This window comes from Canis lupus, chromosome 1 (assembly GCF_048164855.1).
Source record: "Canis lupus baileyi chromosome 1, mCanLup2.hap1, whole genome shotgun sequence".
Taxonomy (NCBI): Eukaryota; Metazoa; Chordata; class Mammalia; order Carnivora; family Canidae; genus Canis; species Canis lupus.
In genome coordinates this window covers 72,698,224-72,720,245 of record NC_132838.1, presented here as the reverse complement: position 1 = coordinate 72,720,245, position 22,022 = coordinate 72,698,224, and the positions used below count along the sequence as shown (strand labels likewise).

The window sequence follows — 22,022 nt, the reverse complement described above, 5'->3', positions numbered from 1 at the left end:
TATGTGCTTGAGAATTTTTGTCTGTTGCCTTTATATTTGAATCACACACTGGGTATAATAGTCTCTGATCTCATTTCCATTTCCTCAGAACTTTGCAGCTATTGCTTGACTGCCTTCTGATTAATAATGCTATAGAAAATTTTTTAAAGATTTTATTTATTTATTTATTTGAGAGAGAAAGAGAGTAGGGGGAGAATCAGAGGGAGAGGGATAAGCTGACTCCATGCCAAGAGTGGCATGGGCTCAATCTCACAACCTTGAGATCATGACCCAAGCCAAAATCAAGAGTCAGACACTTAATCAACTCAGCCACTTGGGCATCCTGCTGTAGAAACTTTTTTTTAAAAGAGATTTATTTATTTGAGAGAGAGAGAGTGGGAAAAAGAGAGAGCATGAGTAGGGCAGTAGGAAGAGAAGACTCCTGGCGGAGTGAGGAGCCCCATGCAGGGCTAGATCCCAGAACTCTGGGATGATGACTGAGGTGAAGGCAGATGCTTAACCAACTGAGCCACCCAGGCACCCTGCTGTAGAAACTTTTGAAGTCAGCCTACTTTTTCCTCTTTATGCCACTCAGATGACAGAAGAATTCTTTCTTTATCTTTGACATTTAGTAATTGACTCAGAAAATATCTTGGTGTTATGAGTCTGCATCAGTTTTTTTTGTTTTTTTTTTGTTTTTTCCTGCAAAGGAGTGTGCACTTCCAGTCTTACCTACTGTTCTTCCTTCTTTCAGCAAAATTGTCTTACTTGTATGTTTGAACACATTCAGGATTTTCTCCCTTGCAGGGTTCTGGATTTTAAGATTACCAGTTATCCTTATGTTATATCATCTTTGTTCTCCATGCCTTTTGTCTTTTTGGCATGTGTTTATCTCAAGTGACATTATTTTTATTGTTAATATTGTTATAACATTATTGTTATAACTGCTAATTTTATTGTTAATTTTTCTCTGTATTCTTACTACTATTTCTGTGTTATTAATTTTCCTGTACTGATATTATTTTAGTCCTTAATTTATTTCCTTTGCTTTGAAATCTCTCCTTTCGTCTCATTTTGTTGTTCTGTCATCTTGTCTCTGAGCTTTCATTTTACTGTCTTTATGTTCTTATTATGATCTTTTGTTAATTTATTTTGTAGTGTAAAACATTCATAGAAAATTTTCTTCTGTTTCTTGGATTATGTTTTCTTCGAGATTGGAGTCTGTCTTTTATCCCATGTTTCTTAGTGCTGTCTCTCTATGTGGGTTTTTGTTACATTAATCTGAATAGTTGCCATACTTTCCTTCTTGGTTATTCTCAGCATGAGTAGCCCTGTCCTGACCTTTTATTTATTCTCATAAGTATTGGAACATTATTCTTGATTTCTTTCCCAACTTTTTGTAGACATGTTTTCTTTCATCTGAGCTATAATTTGAAGCTTGGATGTTATGCATGGAGGGGGTGGAGGGGAAGAGCTCCACTGGAGCTGCATACAGCTTTTGTTGTAAGAATTTAGCTCCACTAACTCTTAAAATTCTGTAAAATGTTCCCAGCCAAGATTCCTTCACCTAATTTGGGTGCAGCTTTTTCCCCACTGCAGCTATTTTCTCAATTAATATTGGTTCTCGAGTTCAACATGGAGCTCTAGAAGGTCTCCAGTTCATCAAAGAGCATCCTCTTTGGTTTTATTACCCAACTTTTGCTCATCTCTCTACAATAAACATTTCTAGTCTCTTCATGGTCACCAAAAAAAAAAAAAAAAGAAGAAGAAGAAGAAGACGAAGAAAGGAGGAAAGATAAAGATATTCCTGTTTCTTTCCAAATGTGTGGGTATTTGTGAGAATTTGCAGGGTTTGGGCAATTCACCAGTCCCCCTACTGCTAAGCATGAGGTTGGGGGTGGTAGAGAGGGAGGGCTGAGACCTGTGTTGGAATCTTATGTTTCTTTCCTTAGTTGTCTTCTTTTGAAGTTTATGCCATGAAGCTGTCCTTCTTTACTTGTTTGGATGCTGCTGGTAACATTTCTGCGCACCCCCCCCCTTTTTTAGTGGATTGTATTTTTGTTTATTTTGCTTTGTGGTGATGAGGAAGGCTGTGATCCAGTTTCTTTTTTCAGAAGTCTTTCAATTTCTTCTTTTTTCAATTTGCTTCATAATCTTTTTCCTTTGTGAACACCCCGCCTGTCCAACATTTTGGTATTATCCCTGCCCTAGTCCCCACTGCAAGTTAGCAGTGACTTCTTCTTGGCCATTTCATGTCTCAGTCCTTATCCTGCCAACCCTGTCCTTGCTTAAGTTATATGGTTATTTTTTTTTTGTCTCTCTTACTTCCACCTCCCCATGACCATGGTAATTATTCATAAAACATCTGAAAGAAATTGCTAAACCTGTGCAATTATCAGGCCATTGCCAGTTTATCTGGTAGAATCTATGTGTACCTGCTTTTTATTGAATATTTTTATCAGGACTAAAAAATAATTACCAAATTACCCATGTACCAAAAATCAGTATAGTTTTTTTTTTTAAATCATGCATAATGTAATGTTGTTAGATATTAATCAAAATAAGCTGTCTGGGACTGACCTGGCTAGCATATAGATTATTAAGAGAATAAGAAATGAAAAAATATTCTCAAGGAATGTATTTTTTGATTGGAGTGAGGCCTTGTAACAATTTCCAAGGATCCACATAAAATTGTATCCTAGCCCACAGTCAAAACAGCAGGAGGCCTTCTTTGTTTTTTTGTTTTTTGTTTTTTGTTTGTTTGCCTTTGATTTTAATCTTTTTCTGGCGTACTGTAGTGGTGACAAACTAGGATTCTGGCATTTGTTGCTAGCTAACTTTGTTCACAATTCTAGAATCAGACTTGAAGGAAGCTCTCCTTGTCCAGTTAGGATTTGTAATTTGCCTTTACAAAATTGCCAACATGCTGAAGGGAAGAGGGGAGACAGATGAAAGAATTGAAAAGATGTTGGTAAGGGAAGGAATAATCATAGGAGGTATTTTTCTTTTTATGTCCTCCTATTGTGGAAAGTGGGGAAAAGCTTCTATAATAAGTCCACTCTAAGGGTGTATTCCAGTTTACAAAAAGAACCAGGAAAACTAGCATGTCATGGTTAACAATTGGGTCTATGAAAGGAGTAAGAAGGGCCAATAGGGTTGGTTCCAATGATAGCTGGTGCAGCAATGGGCCAAGAATCTCTTTGGATTGCATGGAGTCTAGACAGAGCATCTGGCACTGTGGATGGGCATTCACATAGCCTGTGGGAATACAGGTGCCATGACTTAGAGGTGCTCGAGGTGCTGGGGTTTTGTGATCCATTGTGATCCTCTAGACCTGTTGTCCCTAGTATTGGTGGGGAGCCTCTAGCAAGCTGCTGTGTGACCTCCAGGTCTCAGCCCTAAGGCAGGAGAGACAGGTGGCCACCTACTAGGAGGTAGAACAAGGTTTCTTAAAAATAAAGCAAAATTCTTTGGGGACCTCCTGTACTTTTCCTATATTCACATGAAATCTGGAACATTGTACTTTGCAGTCCTATAAAGAAAGATCCAATTGTAATTGGAAAATGTAAAAGGGCAGAATTAAGGTTAACTCTGAATTTCCTGCTCCACCTGCAATTCAATTTCTCCCCCTTGTCATTGAGTTAGTGTCATTTCTCCTTCCCCATATAATTGAGCATAAATAACTGGACAAACATGGGATAAGCTGATATGGACTATAAGGAGGTAATGAAGCAAATTTAGTAAGAAATTATCATTATAGCACTCAAATTTTTAAGAAGCAAGAATACTGCCAATAAGCCAGTAAAATATTTGCAAAGTAATCAATATATCAGATTGTGATAAATTAATTTATTATTTAACTTTTTTGTAAAATAATTGTTAAAATTATAAAAATAATGGCTTTAAGAACCTCGAATGAAAATAATTTAAAAATTATTAATAATTATTTTAAAATAATTCTTCACATTCTAGATAGTACTTATTTCCTTTTCTTTTCCATATAGCCACTGCAGGTGCTAGGATGTGAGACATTATTCTATTTGGAATTGTCCATTTCCATTTAGACTACACAATCCATGTTTTTAATATTAGTTTTGTTAATTGTATCTTTGTATCATTTATTGTAGGTGAAGCAGCAATAGACGTATAATGACTTGGAGAACAGAAGTTAGGAGAAATAAATCTTTCATTAGTGCTCATAGGAAGACTTTGCTGCTGGCAGAAATGGTCCTAGCCACCTGTACACACACAGAAAGGGACTGTGTCTGTGCTTAGTGCCATGGTGGAGAGAACACCACATCATACAAATTGTTTGCAGATTTCCATTCCTATCTAATTCCATCTGTTTATTTTATTTTATTTTTTTTTTAATTTTTATTTATTTGTGATAGTCACACACAGAGAGAGAGAGAGAGAGAGAGAGAGAGAGAGGCAGAGACACAGGCAGTGGGAGAAGCAGGCTCCATGCACCGGGAGCCTGACGTGGGATTCGATCCCGGGTCTTCAGGATCGCGCCCTGGGCCAAAGGCAGGCGCCAAACCGCTGTGCCACCCAGGGATCCCCCTAATTCCATCTGTTTATAATATGAATGTCGGTGCTACTTCCATCTCATTGAGTCTTTTTTTTTTTTTTTTTTTTTTTTTTTAAATTTTTATTTATTTATGATAGTCACACAGGGAGAGGGAGAGAGAGAGGCAGAGACACAGGCAGAGGGAGAAGCAGGCTCCACGCACCGGGAGCCCGACGTGGGACTCGATCCCGGGTCTCCAGGATCGCGCCCTGGGCCAAAGGCAGGTGCCAAACCGCTGCGCCACCCAGGGATCCCCATCTCATTGAGTCTTAAATGGAACTCATCAGAGCCCTGTGCTGACTCTGGATCTGCAGACTTGATTCTTGGGGGTGAGGAGAAGGGTGTGGTTTCTTTCTGAAGGAATTCTGGTGTGGTAGTGTCATAATTGGTCACCTGGGCTTACACACAGGCCCCTCTTTACAGGACCTGTTTTAGGGGTACCTGGGTGGCTCAGTGGTTGAGGGCCTGCCTTTGACTCAGGGCATGATCCCGGGGTCTTGGGATCGAGTCCTGCTTTGGGCTCCTTGTCTGGAGCCTGCTTCTCCCTCCACCTGTGTCTCTGCCTCTCTCACTGTCTCTCATGAATAAATAAATAAAATCTTTAAAAAAAAAGACCTGCTTTAAAAGATTATTTTTAGTTTATTAAAAGAAAAACTTGAAGTATAGATCTTATTTATTGTTCAATATCAAGTCCAAAAAGTTAAATATTCTTCTCTCTTTCATGTTCTGTATTTATTCAAAATGTATCTTATCAAACCCTTCAGATAACTTAGGGTTAACACTGGCCTTGGGTCACTCAGCAAATAAAAATGTACAATTCCTACTTACATTCAAATTTCAGATAAACAACAAATAATTTTTTAGTATATGCCCCCAATTTAACTGGGCGTCCTGTTTTTTATCTTACAAATCTGATTGAGACCAAATGAAGATTCTAGAATTAAATGGGCTGAAGAGATTGGTCACAAAACTTAAGGTGCAAATTAAATATAAATGTAATCTTGAACATTCATATGTGAATTTGCTTAGGCCTATGGTACTGTGGTTATGTTTTTAAAAGAGTCCTTATTTTTTAGAGATATTTACTGAAACATTGGCTGATGACATCATATAACATTTGGGATTCACATCTTAGTAATATAGGAGGCAGGTGAGAGGTTAGGACAGATTGACTGTGGGTTGATGGGTACATGAAGGTTAATTATATTCTCCACTTTTGTTGGATAATTTCCATAGTACAGGGGGAAAAATAGGTATGTCTAAGTTATGCATTTAGGTTAAAAAAAAAATCTATTATTGAAAGATCCTAAATGTGAAATGAAAGAAGATTGTATGGTGGCACTAGAAGCAGCTTCAGACTAAGGCAGGGACCCTTGAATCATTACAATTGTGACATCTTTATTCCTCCACTGGGATATTGTCTTGATTTTTGTCTTCATCTCTTTTTTTTTTTTTCAGTTTTTGTTTTGTTTTGTTTGTTTTTTTGTTTTAAGTAATCTCTATACCCAGTGTGGGCCTCAAACTCACAACCTTGAAATCAAGGGTCCCTTGCTCTACTGACTGAGTCAGCCAGGCACCCCTGTCTTTATCTTTCCATAGAACAATGCAAGAATGTTGTAAGTTAGTTACTAGCCTCTTAGAGTTGAGAGTGTTGAGGTGTAACAGGATCTCTAAGGAAAGCTCAGGAGGAGGGAAACATGGTTAAGTAGAGAGGGGATTATGCTTTATTCTATCTATGGTCAGCCTTTTGAAAATAGTTAAACTTGAAATAAACTTTTGAGTTAGGTAAAAATAACAAACAGTACATTTTTCAATTTGCGGTTTTTACAAAACAAATCTCTTTAACTGATTGGCTTGAAGCCCTGGTAAATTAATAAATAGTGTATATAGTCTAATAAGTCAACACAGGCCTAGCTTTCCTAGCAGGTGATCTGTCAGCAGCTGGGAGCACTCGGGCCCTGGCATGATTCCGGACAGAGTTATTTATTGATGGACATCTTTAATGATTTGCTTTATTCTTATTCCAGGATTTCCTTCAAATGCTGTTGGAGAACATCCCAGAAGAAAAAAGGTGAGGACCAATTTAGGAATTAAGAGCCCAGTTTTACTTTTAATGTTAAAAATGACCCTGCCATTGTTTGGCTTGTTACAGTCTAGAAAGTTCCATCTTCATCCCTTAACAGAAGTAGGGACCTAACCCAGGCAGTAGGAGTCCCAAGACAATCAACCAGACTTAGAACTAGGCCCACATGGATGTTGGGAGCCAGAGCACGCAGTGTTAGGAGGGAAGGCCTAGGGTCAGAAACCCTGAAAGTAATATGAGAGACAAGCCAAGGACACTTCATGGCCTCAGCTGCTGTGAAAAAGAGTGGGGGAGAGGGAAGTTCTAAGTTCGGGTTCTCTAGTTAACATGCCTTAATATAAGGAAATGCTATTTAATTGAAGTTAAAAGTCTAGTGCAGTAATAAGAACATGGGATTTGAAGTCAGGCTCTCCTAAGTTCTCACCCTAGTGTGGCTCCTTCCTAGCTCTGAGATTTGGAGCAAGTTACTTCATCCAAATTTCAGGTTTTCACCCTTGGGGGTAATACAGGAGATAACCTCTGTGATAGGTGTACAATCGATGATTGTTACAGGTATAGGAATAGTTATCTTCTAGGCCTCAGGCCCTGTATATAAGGATCTACATACAGTAAATCACATAATCCTTATTACAGTACTCCACCACCACTGTCGTCATCATAGTGCTTATTGTAGGCCAGCACTTCCACATGCAGGCCCTCAGTTGGTCCTTCAGCCAGCACTGTTAGGTGCATTGCATGTCTGTCCCTACTTTATCAGTAAAAGCATTGAGGCATGTTCAGGAGAGAAGGGACCTACATCAGAGTTTAGACTGGTATTTGATCTTTGACCTTTTGTTTAATCTCCCCATCTTCCACCTTCTACTCCCAATTCTTGCTTCAAGAGAAGCGTTATTGTCAGCTGCTTGTTTTTTTAAATTCAATGTGAACACACACACATAAAGCAAGCCAGTGCATCATACAGAATGAGCATACCCATATTATTTGATAAATTTCTTTATCTCTACCTCTCTCTGTTCATGCTTTTTGATGCCGAAGGAAGTCTTACCTAGGGAGATTGCATGGAGCCTTAGTAATTGGCTAAGATAATTAGCTTTTCGAAAGGCTGCTTTGAAGGAAGTGTGGCTTGTTTTGGAAAGTCTGAAATGTTTCAGATTTACCATCCTTTCTTTTTACACACATGGATTTTCTTCTTGCAAGAATCGCATCAAATGTGGCCATTGTTCCTAAGGTCGGGACAGCAGTTTACCTGCAAGATACGTTTTTTTTCACCTTTTCTTCTGTACCTGCCCTGGAATAACTTTTTGAGTTTCCTGATAAAATGGAGCAGTTTCCTTAGAAACTAGTGCAAGAAAAAAAAGAAAAGACAATTACTAGAAATGATGTATTCCTATTACCAAAGTCTGTTACTATACATTCTTTTGGAAGAATTTCTTAGGGCACAAATACAGCAAATTTCACAGAAGCAACAAAGTGCATTTTTAGTTTGGGATGGCTTCTTTCTTTTCATCCTCTTCCTAATAAGGTTATGAAGTTCATGGGTGTGGCCCCAAGCCCTCTCGCTCCAGGGGACCTGGATCTTATCATTTTGAATATGTATCAAGGAACATGCTGTTGAGCCCATAAAGAGATTTTTGTTGCAATGGTGGCAGAGCAGAAACATCTCTGTTTAAGAGTGGTCACTGACCACCAATCTTCACACCCCACCCCGAGAGGACACCTTACTCAGTCAGGGTCATATTTAGGCCAGCAGGTTTAAGCTGCCTTTTAAAATTTCCCTTAAAAGTTAAGGTGATTTCCTTCCTGCAATGAACCTATTTCAGCAAGTATATCAGAATACTTTTTGAAATTCAAGCATCTTCTTTCCTGCTAACTAATCTCAGAATCTAATTCAGGTATTAAAACAGACCGTTTGGCCTTTTATCTATGCAGCATATTGTACCAATTTTATCTGGGTCTCCAAAGGTCCCACACCTACCCCTGGAGCCTCCAATCTGTGGCCTGATGCAAGCTGATCCTTGGGCACATCTGTCAGGCATGTGAGCCATTTTGAGCAGGGCAAGATTCTTCAGATACCAGCCAGTTAGTGTTCAGGGGCCAGTATCCTCTATGTCACACTGTTTTTGCATGGTTCTCCTGCTCTGATTAATTTAACTTACCCATTGAGCACCTCCTGTACCAGGCTTTAGGCTGGAGACTAGAGGACAGAAAGGAATAGGTTCCATCCCCCGCCTACAGGATGCTCCTAATCGACATAGAGATAAGCATGAAAACAGATTATGACACAGTGTGGGAAGTGCTTTTGGGAGTTTCAGAGTCCTTGGCACACCGGGAAAGGCCCAAGTGTCCTAGCTTTGAGCCTTCAGGTAAAGAAGTGCCATTAAAAGTTCTAAATAGGAAAGTGCCATCAGCAGATTGGGAAGATGCTCCAGGGGATGCTGTGGAAGGTATATGTGAGATGGGTGGACTAGAAGTCACAGAGAGAGAGAGAATGAGTGGGGCAGGGGCACAGAGACTCGGGACTCGATCCTGCAGCTCTGGGATCACGACCTGAGGTGAAGGCAGTTGCTTAGCCGACTGAGCCACCCAGGCGCCCCTCAAGACAGCTGTTCACTCAGGAGATCTAGAGCTGGAACCTGATCTCTCATTCTTGGCCACTCAGTGACACTCTGAAGTAGCACTGGAAGCAGAGCAGGCAGGGGAGTTTGTCTCAGGAATTAGTGGGGGGTGGAGAGAGCAGAAGGGAGAGCATTTGAAGGAGGAAGGGAGGAGTTGTGTTTTAGACATCTTCAATGTGAGGTTTCTGTGCAAATGTTGATGTTTTCTGAGACCAAGGGAAGAAAAAGCTAAAAATGCTTAGAAGGAAATCCAAGCAGATCCTGGGCACCAGCGAGTCCTCATATAAGAGTGAGTGCCCTGCCCACCTGATACTGTAACCATATCAACAGTGGCTCTTTTTTTTTTTTTTTTTTTAAGATTCATTTATTTATTTGAGAGAGAGGGAGAGACCAGAGGAGAGAGGGAGAGAAAATCTTAAGCAGACTCCACGCTGAGCTTGGAGCCTGACGTGAGGCCCAACCTCACGACCTTGAGATCATGACCTGAGCCAAAACCTAGAGTCAGACACTTAACCAACTGTGCTCTTTCTTTGCTCATGTGTTATTATATCTGCCTGTGCATGTTCATGTGTTTGGTTTCATTCACTGCCTTCCCTCCCCCATGGAGCTGGTGAATGCTCACTTATAGATGTGACCTCAGCCATCTTCATTATCTGCCCAAGCACAAACGACTCCTTTTGATTAGGTAACAAGTAACCATATGCACAGTTCTAAGGTGCACACTATTTGTATCCACATGTAGAGAGGGAACTTAAAAACCTAAATTATGAAAATCTACAAATCTGAGGAATATTGGTTGCATTGCAAAATGAGTGCTTTTCCATTTCAGACCCTGAGCACTGAGGGACCCAATGCTTGCATTCACCCAGTACCTGCACTTCCAAAGTCCATTCCATCTGTGGTTTAGTTCATGTGAAAGTTGTGAGGGGGGCTTTAGAAGGTTGTGAAAATTGTGCTTTCCTTCAGAGGTGCAGAGATGACATGATCATTAGAATCTCAAGGGCTGTGGTAGGAGCCGAGAGTGATGAAGACCTCTCTTCTGACTGGCAGCAAGTTGATAGGCACAAGTGGCAGATACAGCTGTTAGTCCCGCCATCCTCGTCCCTCTGCCCTCAGAAATCAACTGAACAAGCAATATAACAAGTGCAATACCATTTTCATACAAGCCTGAGCCTATTTCTATGCATGTTAACATCACGAAGAAAAGAGCCACTGCCTTTCAACTTTCTCAGCTTTAAACACAGCTTATTTCTCTCATCAGCATTATGCCCCAGTGTCCAACATATTCTCTCCCCTGCTGTGTTAACTATGTGTGACCACATTTATAGCTCAGAGGAACTGGAGACAGACGTCTGAGCCTCAAAGTTGCCTTACAGGATGTAGGAGTGCAGAGAGGGAACTCTCTAGCCAGAGGGTAAAACAACCTGCTGTTTCAGATACCCAGGAGGCTTGGGTAATGAGGCGGAGGTAACTCTCACTAGTACAAATATGGGGGCATGCAGTCGTGGGTCTGTGTACTTTTAGCTATCTGTATAAAATCAATTTCCATAGTGATCAGACATGCAGAAGAGTAATTTCCTGTAAGTCCTGGGTCCCAGCAAAGTGGAAATGCTTCTGCTTGTTGTTGTGATTATTTAAGCCACATGATCTCAGAGGGGAAACATTCACCATTGGCTTACACTCTCAGTGTCTTGATTTGAAAAAGTCAACTTTTGCTTTACCATGCCTACCTATCCAAGCCCAGACCTAAAAAATTCCCCTGTATTGTCATCTCAATAATTATGATTGAAACAGCAAAAAATACAGAATTGTTACTTTTTCCCTCCAAATATGCAGTTCATTTCTTCCTTGCAAATTAAGCATTATTGGGACACCTCACTGGCTCAGTTGGTAGAGCATGCGACTCTTGATCTTGGGGTTGTGAGTTCGAGCCCCATATTGGGTGTGGAGCCTACTTAAAAAAAATCAGCATTATCACACATTTCTCATAATTTCCTTGGGAAGTAAGGCCACCTATAGTACCTTAAAAATTTTTTTTAGCAGCTGGAGTTATTGCTTTCATCATCCTCTCATAGTTTAAAATCTCATTCCCTGTTAGCAATCCCTAAACAGGCATCAATGTGATTCAGCCTGCACTGTTACTGGGAGTCTAGAAACCTGGGTCTTTTCTTTAGCCCTTTGTCTGGCCTGACTTTGGCCAGTCTTCTTGTGCTGCAGTTTCTCCATCTGCTAGGAGCCACACAACAATTGACACCCACTTCACAAGGATATTATGAGGAATGAAGTGATAATGGTTATAAGATGCTTTGAACCTTTCCTAAGGAAAGTGATCTGAAAACACATGTTCTTTTCATTCACGGGAGAGTGCCTCTTGCTCCTGGATGCAGCTGAACCATGAACTCTCTTGCCCTCACACTTTTGCCCCTCCCAAGGGTCTCCCCATCTCTTTAGAACTGTAATCCAAGGGCAGACAAATAGGGAAACCACAGCAGGGGCCAGGCTGCCTCTAGTAGGAGAGACGTGAACAAGAAGGAGAAGACAGTGCTATTTGGAGCCAACATGGGCCTTCTTGTCCACAGGCCTGCCGGCACCAAAAAATCATGACCAATGCATCGTGATGCTTAAGTTCAGCGAAGAAATAAAAGTGGGGGCTTTGCAGCCAGGCAACCCAGACTTGGATCTCTGTGGCCTTGGATAAGTCCCTGACTTTCCAGAACCTGCATTTGCTCATCTCTGACATGGGGATAATAATACTGGTCTTGTGCAAATATCATGAAGCTTACATGAGATTTTTTCTCCGGTGCCTACACAGTAGGTATTCAACAAGCAGGAGCTACTACTTTTATGCCTTTGCTTGGTAGTGGGCACAGGGGTTTTTGTTTGCTTGTTTTTAGTGCCACTCTATAATAGCACCTGTGTGTGCAAAAACAAAATAATTGCAAAGCAAAATTTGCCTTACTACTTTTCAGTGGAATAACCACACAGTTGGCCAGGCAGCTGTTAAGGTCATAGACTGTGGCACAAATTGTTCACAGCCTCCACTTTGGTCTCCCTGCCTCCAACCTCTTTTCCTCAGTTACTCTTCCTCAAGTCCCTTTTGTTGATGCCGCTCTACAGACATGCTCAGAGCCTCCTCAGTTAAACCAGGGCTCAGCGGCAGAACTTCAGGGTTCTTACAGGATCCCTCACCTCGTTCTGTGTGCCAGCCCAGTTGAACATGGCTTTGGGCAAAGCTCCCTTTGCCATGCATGTACTTTGCATCTATTTTACTGGTCCTGCCCCATCACTGGGGACAGCACAGTCTTCCTCCATGACATAGTTCAATCTTTGCTTCCTTTAAGAAGGCTCCCCTAACACACCTCCTAGCTTCTAGCTGGGACCTTGGGGCAGCCAGGGCCTCTTGCACTAGCGTGGTGGCACTGCTGCTATTAGACAGTCATGCTTTGGGGGTTCCCATCTCAGCCCTGCACAGAACCTCGTGCCCTGTGAGCACCCACCAAACCAATGCCACAGGGAGAAGTGTCGCCCATTTTTCAGTTTTCTCTGGTGAAGACTTGGTCCTTGCTCAGTGATATTCCAGAGCCCAACCCCAGCCCCTCCCCATGCCACCTCTAAAACTATGTGTTTCAGCTAAAATTTGCTGAAGAAAATTTATGTCCCTGGCCTCTCCTCACTCCTCCATAGTGATGCACAGCAGCTGTTGGCCATCTTTTGTAAAATCACTCAAAAGGGGCCATGATGTCACTCCCAGACCTCTCTTCTTCCGGACATTGAACCCCACTCCATGTGGACCCGGTGCAACCACCCCTCCATCCTCACTACCACTCTTATCTAAATCATTCCTAAACCTCCATCTTCCTCCCAAGTTGTGCAAAGGTTAAGGATGCCCGTTTCTCTAGAATGCCACAGCACAACAAAGCACAGGTCAGAGTCAGCTCTTGCTTTGGCTCTCCTGCATTCGCTGTAAGGAAGGCGATGGCAGCACTTGACCCCAGGGCTCGATACCCGAGTGACTGAGTGACCATCTCTGGCTGTAAAGGAAGCAGATGGATGGGCGGCTTAGGAGAAGCTTCAGGGAAAGAAGAACTTAGAGAAGGCTGACATGCCTCTCAATCCAGACAATTTAGAGCACCAGCGGATCCCCCAAAGCTGATGAAACCCCAGGGCCAGACCCCCAGGAACCCAGCACCACCAAGTGAACTGCCCCACTAGGAGCCAGACAAGATGGGGGTGGTCTACATTTGTTCTGAACAAGAGCAGGCCTTCCACGGAGCATCTTCCCTTTAGTGGAAATTACACACTGTCTGCCCTCGCAGCCTTGCACATTTCATTAGAAGGTAAAACAATGTTGGGTTTCCTCAGACAGTTCTTTAAGAGGCCACTTCAGCCCTGCCTTCACCCCTGCCAGCACATCACTTGGGCCTGTGAAGGGCACTTCAAGCACTCTCAGTGCGGCCAACCAAACTCAAAAAATAACAGTGATCTGGATCTCAGGTGATTTGAGAGCCACCTTCTCTCTTCTGGTTGCCTGCCCACCCACCCCTGCCCCACGCGCTGCACACGCACACATGTTCCTCCTTATAATAGGAGCTTGGCCAGTCACACCTGGATTGATGCTGTGACACGAACCACGAAGTGGTGGGGCAAGGCTCGGGAACGGTGACACCTGGTAGACCTGCATACAAGGACGCCCAGAGATTCCACTGAGTCTGGGAACCTGGAGGAGCCCAGTGCGAGTATCCTTGGGAGGTCATCATTCTCCCCTTCTCTACTTCTGGCCACCCCCCTTCCCCTGCTGGTCATCCCACAGGTGGGCATCATCTTGAAATGCATCTGAGCCACTTACTCTGTGTAGTCCCTCTTGCCCCTGTTTTCTTTGAAAAGTTGCACCCTTCTGCAAGCTTTGCTTTTGCCCTGGCCCAGGAAGACTGAGGCATACCAGTGACTTGCTTCTCACCGGGGAAGAAAAGGTCACAAAAATATCAGTCAGCCTCTTTCCCCAACCCCACCCAGGCCCGCCTCTCCCTCCTCCCTTTCTCAAGACTGCCCAGCCTGGGGCATTGCCTGGGAGGTGACCGAACACTGGCTTCAGCATCTTAACAGCACAGACAAATGGCATTGTATCTTTTTTTTTTTTTTTTAAAGATTTATTTATTTATTCATTCAGAGAGAGCGAAGAGAGAGGCAGAGACACAGGCAGAGGGAGAAGCAGGCTCCATGCAAGGAGCCTGATGTGGGACTCGATCCTGGGTCTCCAGGATCACACCCCGGGCCGGGCTGCAGGCGGCGCTAAACCACTGCGCCACCGGGGCTGCCCCATTGTATCTTTCCACGACTTCTCTGCTATCCCTGAAGGGAGGGAAGGAGGGCAGGGATACTATATGTATAATAGTATATAATATGTAGTATATAATATATAAAATTTTTATAGGCTCAGAGCCTAACACATTGGGAATCTCTTATTGGGAAAGGTGATTTTTAAATTAAAGGGGAATACTTTCTATTGAGTCAACACTGAAATGTGTTTTCATTCATTCAAATAAAAAATATGGGAATTGTCCTTTATCCCAGGAACTGTTCTCCCTTCTGGATTAGAGTGAGTAAAACAACCATGGAACCCCATCCCAGAGGGCTTTGATACAGTGAGGGGACAGTTAAAGGGCAAGTAATCAAAAAAAGTGGCTGTCACAAACTGCTGGGTGCTGTGATGCAGAGGACAGGGAGCGTGCTGGATGCCACACACGCGATCTGGGGGAGTGTTCAGGGAAGGTCTCTGATACAGATACCCGAGCAGGGGTTGTCTAGGAGTGGGCAGGGATTGCTTTAAACATCATTAGCCCAGAAAGACACAGCCTAAGGTCTATTGACCTTAAACATACTGAATACTTCACAAATTTAAGGAGTGTTCAAATCAGCAGGACATGAAACCAAAAGAATTTCAGTTGACTTTGGGTTAGACGAGGAGGAAGTGTAATATTTCAAGTAAAGCAGCCTGTGGGCCTGCTTCAGATGCCTGGAAACCAGGCAGGCTTACCGCAGCTGAGCCGCTCTGTGCTCTGACCATGAGTTGTGCATTTGTGCTGTCGCAGCCCCTAGTCATGACAAAGTTCACATGTCATTTTGATGCGCTAAGTGCGGTAGAGTTCGAATTTCACGTTGCTGCCAACTCGGGAAGAAGCTGTAGTGCCGGATGTTTCCTGGGGACGTGCCCCATCCTCCCCAAATTGGTGCTCCCAGCCAAACAGTTCCTGTTAAGGCAGAAACAGCACTGATTGTAGTGTGCCTCTGATTTGTGGATTAATCGTGTACATTCCTGTTGACGGGAGCTGCACTGAGCATCACTGGGGCCCCTTCTGCCCTTTGACCCGGGACAGCATTGCTTCCTCCAGAGAACAGGAACTTCTATGGAAGGATCGATACTGGGAGGTACCCGAAAGGTTAGAGAGAAAGATGCTGTACATGTCATAAGTGCTCTGTAACGTTTAAATCCTTGACTTTTTTTTCACTTTTAAAGGCTTGACTTGTCTGTGGAAAACATCTTCCGAGACTGGCTTGAGAGTTCTGGAATACCACAGGTGCGCTCAACATTACAGCTCACGAGGGTCCGTGACGGGTAGTGAAGCTTACTGCTGTTTCGGTTTTGACAATAACCTGTTTGTATGTGTGGACATAAAAGTAAGCACCAGATTGAGCTGGAGTATCTGTAAGTCGGGAGAGTGATGGTCTCCCACCCTTTCTACCTGCAATCGTGGCACGTGCCTCTAGCCTCTGCCTCAAGGGGCTGTGGCGCTGTAGGTAGGCATGCTGGTTGACCTTGAACCATGTATGACGTGAGACCTTGCCAAGAGTGGTATGTATTTTGAGCAGTGTCACCAGGCAACACCTCAAAGCCGCCAGTGGTTGAGCAGGTGGCCTCCAGCTCTGCTTTTTGGAGGCAGCCAGATGTGGCAGTGAGCTGGCTGGCCTGCAGCTTGCCCCTGCCCATCACGCCCTTACTGCTCCCTATTTCCCCAGGGCAGCCGCCCCTCGGTTTCCTCCTCTCGTTCTGCGTGAGCCATGTAGATTCATGTCTGTGTCCCCGCTGAAGGCTGTTCCAGTGTCTCCCTTTCTCTCAGCCTGTGGGCACCTCCGAGGGAGACATGTTCCCAACCAGCCCCAGCTCCATGGGCACTGCCTGGCCGGGAGCCTCCCGCCTCCACCAGGGCCTGTGCTTCCTGGAGTCTGACCCCTGCCAGAGCATTGGCCCTGGGAAGGTGAGGGGTCATCTTGCGTGGGCCTGGTCACAGGACGCTGCAGGCCTGGAGCCTCCCTGTCTGGGCTGCCCCCCACCCACCCCAAGCAGCTGCAGACCCATTGTGGTGAGCCCTGGTGCCTGGGAGTGGACCCCCATGGCTGTGACAAACTCTGCTGGGGCCCAGGCAAGCAGCCCCCCTAGCTAGCTAGTTTCTAGTTTCACGGCTGGTTATATGAGCTTCCCCTTGGGAGTGTCTGAATGTCAACGAATGTCTGTGAACCATGAAATTAAGGAACAGGAGGGACCGCTCTCCATTACCTTTTCAGCCCTCTCTTCACATCTTTGTCTGTGCTATCACAGAGGGAAAATGCCGCATGAACTTGTTCCTAAAAATGATGCGACGCCTTCTGTTCAGGGACGTGTGACACCTGTTAAAAGTTATTTGTTTGGCCCGATCCTTCTGGGAGCAAAAAAGAATAAAATCCTGAGGTCTCAAAACAAAACAAAACAGAGGTGGGGAAGGCAGCACCTGGTCCTGGGAGGCAGCGCTCTCATCTTGGATGTATTATAATGAGGTCCTGTGATTTCTAAGCTGGGGACTTCCAAAGCCAGCCATTCACGGAGTAGAAAAATCTCAGAAACAAAGTTAAGGTTTGTCTGATCCCAAATAGCCAAGCATTGCCTTCTTGTTTCAGATGGGGGCAGAGGGCATTCGCAAAGCTGTGGGCCTTGTGTTCCCAGGCCAGGCGGTTGCAAGGCGCCCAGACATTCTTTCCATGGCCTGAAAGCTGGGAAGAGTGGGGAGCTCAGAGAGCAGAATCCCGAAATTTCCTGGCTCCAAACAACAAGGCCGCTGTATTCAGCAGTTAGCCCCGAGGGAAGAGAAAAGAAAGAGTCCTTAATCGAGTGCCCAGAAGCAGGCGCACCCCACTTGGGCTGAAACGCTGGGGCTGACCATCTCAGTCCCTGGAGGCTCCCTAATTTCCCCTGAAGAGAAGGCGGCTTTGCCACCAGTGGGAGGCTTTTACTTTTCATTAAAAGGGGGAGGAGTGCGGCGGAGGGAGAGATTTGCCTCTGAGCCGTACATTTTTTCCAAGGTCTAGTTGCATTTGTGACAGCTTATAGTGTAGACAAGAATTTCTGCTATAAACTGACGAAACCTGCTGTCAAAACACAGCCAGGTGCAATGAGGCCAGCCTAGCTATAAATTGTCTTTAAGACCCAACTGGTATTTCCTTGGGCGCTTAACTGTTCAGTAAAAACAACCATGTCAGACAGAAAGCACCCTGATTTAGTACACATATTTCCATTGGTGAATGATCAGAAGGCACCTTTTCATCTCCGTACCCATTCTCTGCCATTATTTACATGGTTGATGATGATTTACTTGCTCACAGTCCTTTGGGCACTCCTTGAGAGTTCCTTCTCCGTTCCACTTCAGTGAAAGGCCCTGCGAAGGCCTGGGACCCTCTGGGTGCAGCAGCCTGGTGGTGAATGGGATACCTTGTTCTTTGTTGCCATCATTATAATATAAAGTTACTAGCGTGCTTGGCGGGGATTGACAACAAGAGCACTGAAATCGCTTCCATGCTCTTTGTTCTCTTTAAAAATTTCTGTCCACCAGCAATTGAAGTCATTCATGACAAAAGAGTCACGTTCTCCTGGTAAAATTTTCATTCCACAGGTTACAGAGGCTTTTTGTCTCCTCTCAGGAAGGCTCGCCGTGTGGTTGGCCCCGATTTTCCTTTTTGGCCACACTGAATGGAAATCATTAAAAAAAATGTGGAAATCACTTCAGCAGCAATAAAAGTAAGCATGAGCCCCAAAGAAGTAAAAGAAATTGGATCCAAACCTCTTTAAAGAACACCCAGCCCTGTAACCTGTGGCTTTGCAAACAGATTTAAAATTGACTGTACCATCCGTATTATAGATTATTTCCTTTTATGACTTTTTTCTGATTGTAGAGGTATTACATATTTATTTTATAATCCAAAAAAGTGTGTAATAAGAAAATTAAAATGACTCATATTTTTTTTGACTCAGATAATTTTTTGATATAAATCCTTTCAGTCATTTTTCTGGGTATATGAATACATAGTTTACCCTTTCCTTTGTCTCCCTTTTCAAAATTCAAATAATGTGCCCTCTATAGCAATTTCAAGCAAGAGCAAAATATAAAAAGTAAAAGCCGTGGCCCCTTCATTCTTTCTCCGCAGAGATAACATGGCATGGGTCCTTCTACACGTTTTCCATGCTATACAGAACTTAGGTATAAATCCTTTTTAAATAAAATTGGAATCTTATTATCCAAGCTGCAAGTTCTCATTTAAAAGTGTATCTTAAGCAGCTTTCCATATCCTTTGATATAATTTAAGAGCAGTAATTTTTAACAGCTGCCTAGCTTTCTAACAAATAGTACTGTAATATAATTTACTCAGATTCCCTCCTTGCAGCCCCCCACCATGGTATACATTATTTCTAAGAAAGTTGCCCATTCTGCTAATTTGACTGTTCTATAAATAGATATTGACTTCATGTCTGCCCAAAGGTCTCCTCCCACCCCCTCCACAGCCCTTGTGCACATATATTCCGACTCCTTTTTTTTTCCGACTCCTTTTAAAACATTTGTATGCAGATACATTAGAAAATAACTTTTCCCATCCAGCCTTTCATCTTCACTTCTTTATGTTAGTTGCTATAGAATTCTCTGATTCCTCTTTTTCTTTGAGTTCCTGGTCACATTGCCAAGTCCTGGTATCCTTATGTACATATTTATTAAATTACAAATTTTCTTTCCTTACCTAGTGCCTCCCTCATTTTTTTCATTATATTTTGCTTGGACTGGTTCAGAAGCTAATTGGTTTTTTAGCCACCAAGCCATCCGCATCAGCACTAAGTGGATCTTTCCAAAAGATTCATCTTCACTAGAAACCTATTCCCCATTAACTGTGGATTAAGAACAAACTCTTTGGCTTGCTATTTGAAGCTATCACCAGAACTGTCCCAGGCTGTCTTTTTAAACTTTAATTTCTATCCTCCTAGGCATATGCTCAACCATAATTAACAATCTCTAAATGTTTGTGTCTTTGCCATGGTCCTTCCTCTGTGCATTCCCTTTCCTCCTTGGAAGCTTTCCTGTCTATTTAACCTGCTTTACGTTGTTGCTGTTTGTGTATCTGTCTCTTACATAGGCTTTCCCAGCCAGGGGAAATAAGGGCTCTGTCTGACTCATCCTTGTCTTAACCTGCTGTGATACGCATAGTAGGTGCTCAGGTCTCACTGTCCAATATGGCAGCCACTGGACACACATAATTACTGAGCCCTTGAAAAATATCTAGTGCATTGAAGAGCTGAATTTTTAATCTAACTGAATCTAAGTTTAAGACCTAATAATTCAATTTTTGTTTGGAACAACTTTGGATATATGAATGAATCTACTATTTTTCACTGTAAATTTTATGAAATCTATATACAGACCAAGCATTTCTGGTTGAAATTTAGTACTTGAGGTAGACAATGAAAATATATCAGATTTAGAAGATTTACTACAAAAAAAGAACATAAAATATCTCTTCAATGGTTTTAAAATATTGGTTACATATCAAAATGATACTATTTTGGCTATATCATAACCCAATATATATATACACCCAATAAAATATATTATTAAAATTAATTTTAGCACTTGCATCTTACTTTTTAAGTGTGGCAACTAGGAAATTTTAAATGATAAATGAGGCTTTGCTTATATTCTTAGTGAACAGTGCCACTCTAAAACTGTTAGTTGAGGGCTGCGTGGGTGGGTCACTTATTGAGCACCTGCCTTTGGCTCAGGGCATGATCCCTGCATCCTGGGATCGAGTCCTACTTTGGGTTCCCCACAGCCTGCTTCTCCCTCTGCCTGTGTGCCTCTCTCTATATATTTCTCATGAATAAAGAAAATATTAAAAAAAATACAAAAAACTATTATCGAATTAAAATCTGAGTGCATGATGCCTTAAAATCCTTCACCAAATAAATGTAATTGAAATCATCTGTATTTTTGTCAAATGTATGGATAAAGATAGACCTTGGCCAGTCCATAGATGACCTTCAATCTGCTGTGACAGCACAAATGATTATAATCCATGGATGGGAGTGCTTATTCACAGTGGGCATCCAGAAGGGCATGAACTAATTATCAGCCTTACTTCAGCTCTTAATTTCAACTCCCAGGCAACCTGTTTCCCGAGGTACTAACAAGTAGCATGCTGACGCCAGTGAACCTCACGGCCCTTCTGTGGCTCCATCTGCTCTGGGGGAAGTGCTCAGCAGATGTGAAATGGCAAAGTCATGGGCACCAGTGGCATTGATGAGGATAGAGAAGATGAGTAATAGCTGATCACATCAAGGGTCTCGGAAATAGGCAGGAAGCAGTTCAAGCTCCCAGACTGGCTCCTGCATCCCAGAAGTTAGAACAGTGGTTATTGTGATATCTTGGAAAATGCCACTCCTTTTCAAGCAAACACCTGCAAGCAGCTAAAGGTGATGCAAACAAATGATGGAAAACTTAAGTCTTGTAGGGAAAATGCTGAGGCCACAGAATTGAAATTTGATAAGATGGGATGCTTTTAGCACCGAGAAAGCCAGTTGTTTATTAGGAGAATAACTTGTAAGTTTCTTTTTGCACAGTTTATGTAATCACATCAACATAACTTTAAGGCCCATTGGGGACAATCAGTCTCAGTGGTGTCTATAGGAATTCTGCATTTAGTGTTCATTCAAGAAAACTGAGACTGGTTATTTTGCAAAATCCAGGGAAATTATATTTTTCAAATTATATGTGCTGTGAAATCCTTGGTTCTTTTTTATCAGCAGTAGCAGTTGCTATAATGTGGTTTGCTTTTTAGACTCCTAATAATTTTGCTGTCATTTTTGTCCAGTGGTTCTGCTCACATTTTCTAAGTGACTAAACACCTTTTCAGGGGGCCTTAGAGATATGTTGACTAGATTCTCTGGTTTCAATTGGGGCAGGGCCCATAATGTCAGTGAATCACCACAGTTCATCGAAGAGCCTGGCCCTTCCCTCAAACCCCTCAAAGTGATACACTGCTCTGAAGTCACAGGAGACAGGGAAAGAATTTATTAAGGTCCTTTCATCTGTAGCCTGATTTCTTTTATTTTTGGCATTTGTACCTTCATGTTAGCTCATATTTTGTCAACAAAATCCCACAGACCAGGTGGGATTTTGCAACACACGTTTATGATCTCGGTTCTGAAGGCTAGAAGTCCAAGATCAAGGTATGGGCAAGGTGGGCTTCTCCTGAGGCCTCTCTGCTGGGCTCGCAGATAGCCACCTTCTCACTGTGTCCTCACATGGTCTCTCCCCTGTGTGCGTAGACATCTCTGTCCTTCTCTTCTCTTCCCAGTTAGATTAGATTGGAGCCCACTAATGTGATCTCATTTTACTTTAATCACCTTTTTAAAAGCCCTATCACCAATACAATCACATTCTGAGTTATTAGGGGTTAGGACCTCAACATGTTAATTTTGGGGGAAAAA

At 42.9% G+C, this 22,022-nt stretch overlaps 1 protein-coding gene across 50 annotated transcripts in view; it reads left to right on the top strand.

Annotated features, from left to right (window-relative positions):
• Nucleotides 1-22,022, top strand: part of AOPEP (aminopeptidase O (putative)) — a 332,941-nt gene that overhangs the window by 218,696 nt on the left and 92,223 nt on the right. For 49 of the 50 annotated variants that reach the window (XR_012035345.1, XR_012035337.1, XR_012035356.1 and 46 more), the window contains 2 exons: nt 6,577-6,620; nt 15,762-15,822. Coding sequence is in view for 23 of the 50 variants with exons in the window: in XM_072835007.1 (XP_072691108.1) it covers nt 6,577-6,620; nt 15,762-15,822 (105 nt within the window). In the remaining 27 variants the exon portion in view is untranslated. Of the gene's footprint in view, nt 1-6,576; nt 6,621-15,761; nt 15,823-18,165; nt 20,132-22,022 lie in introns of those variants that run through there. The other variant, XM_072835171.1, reaches the window with a different exon arrangement.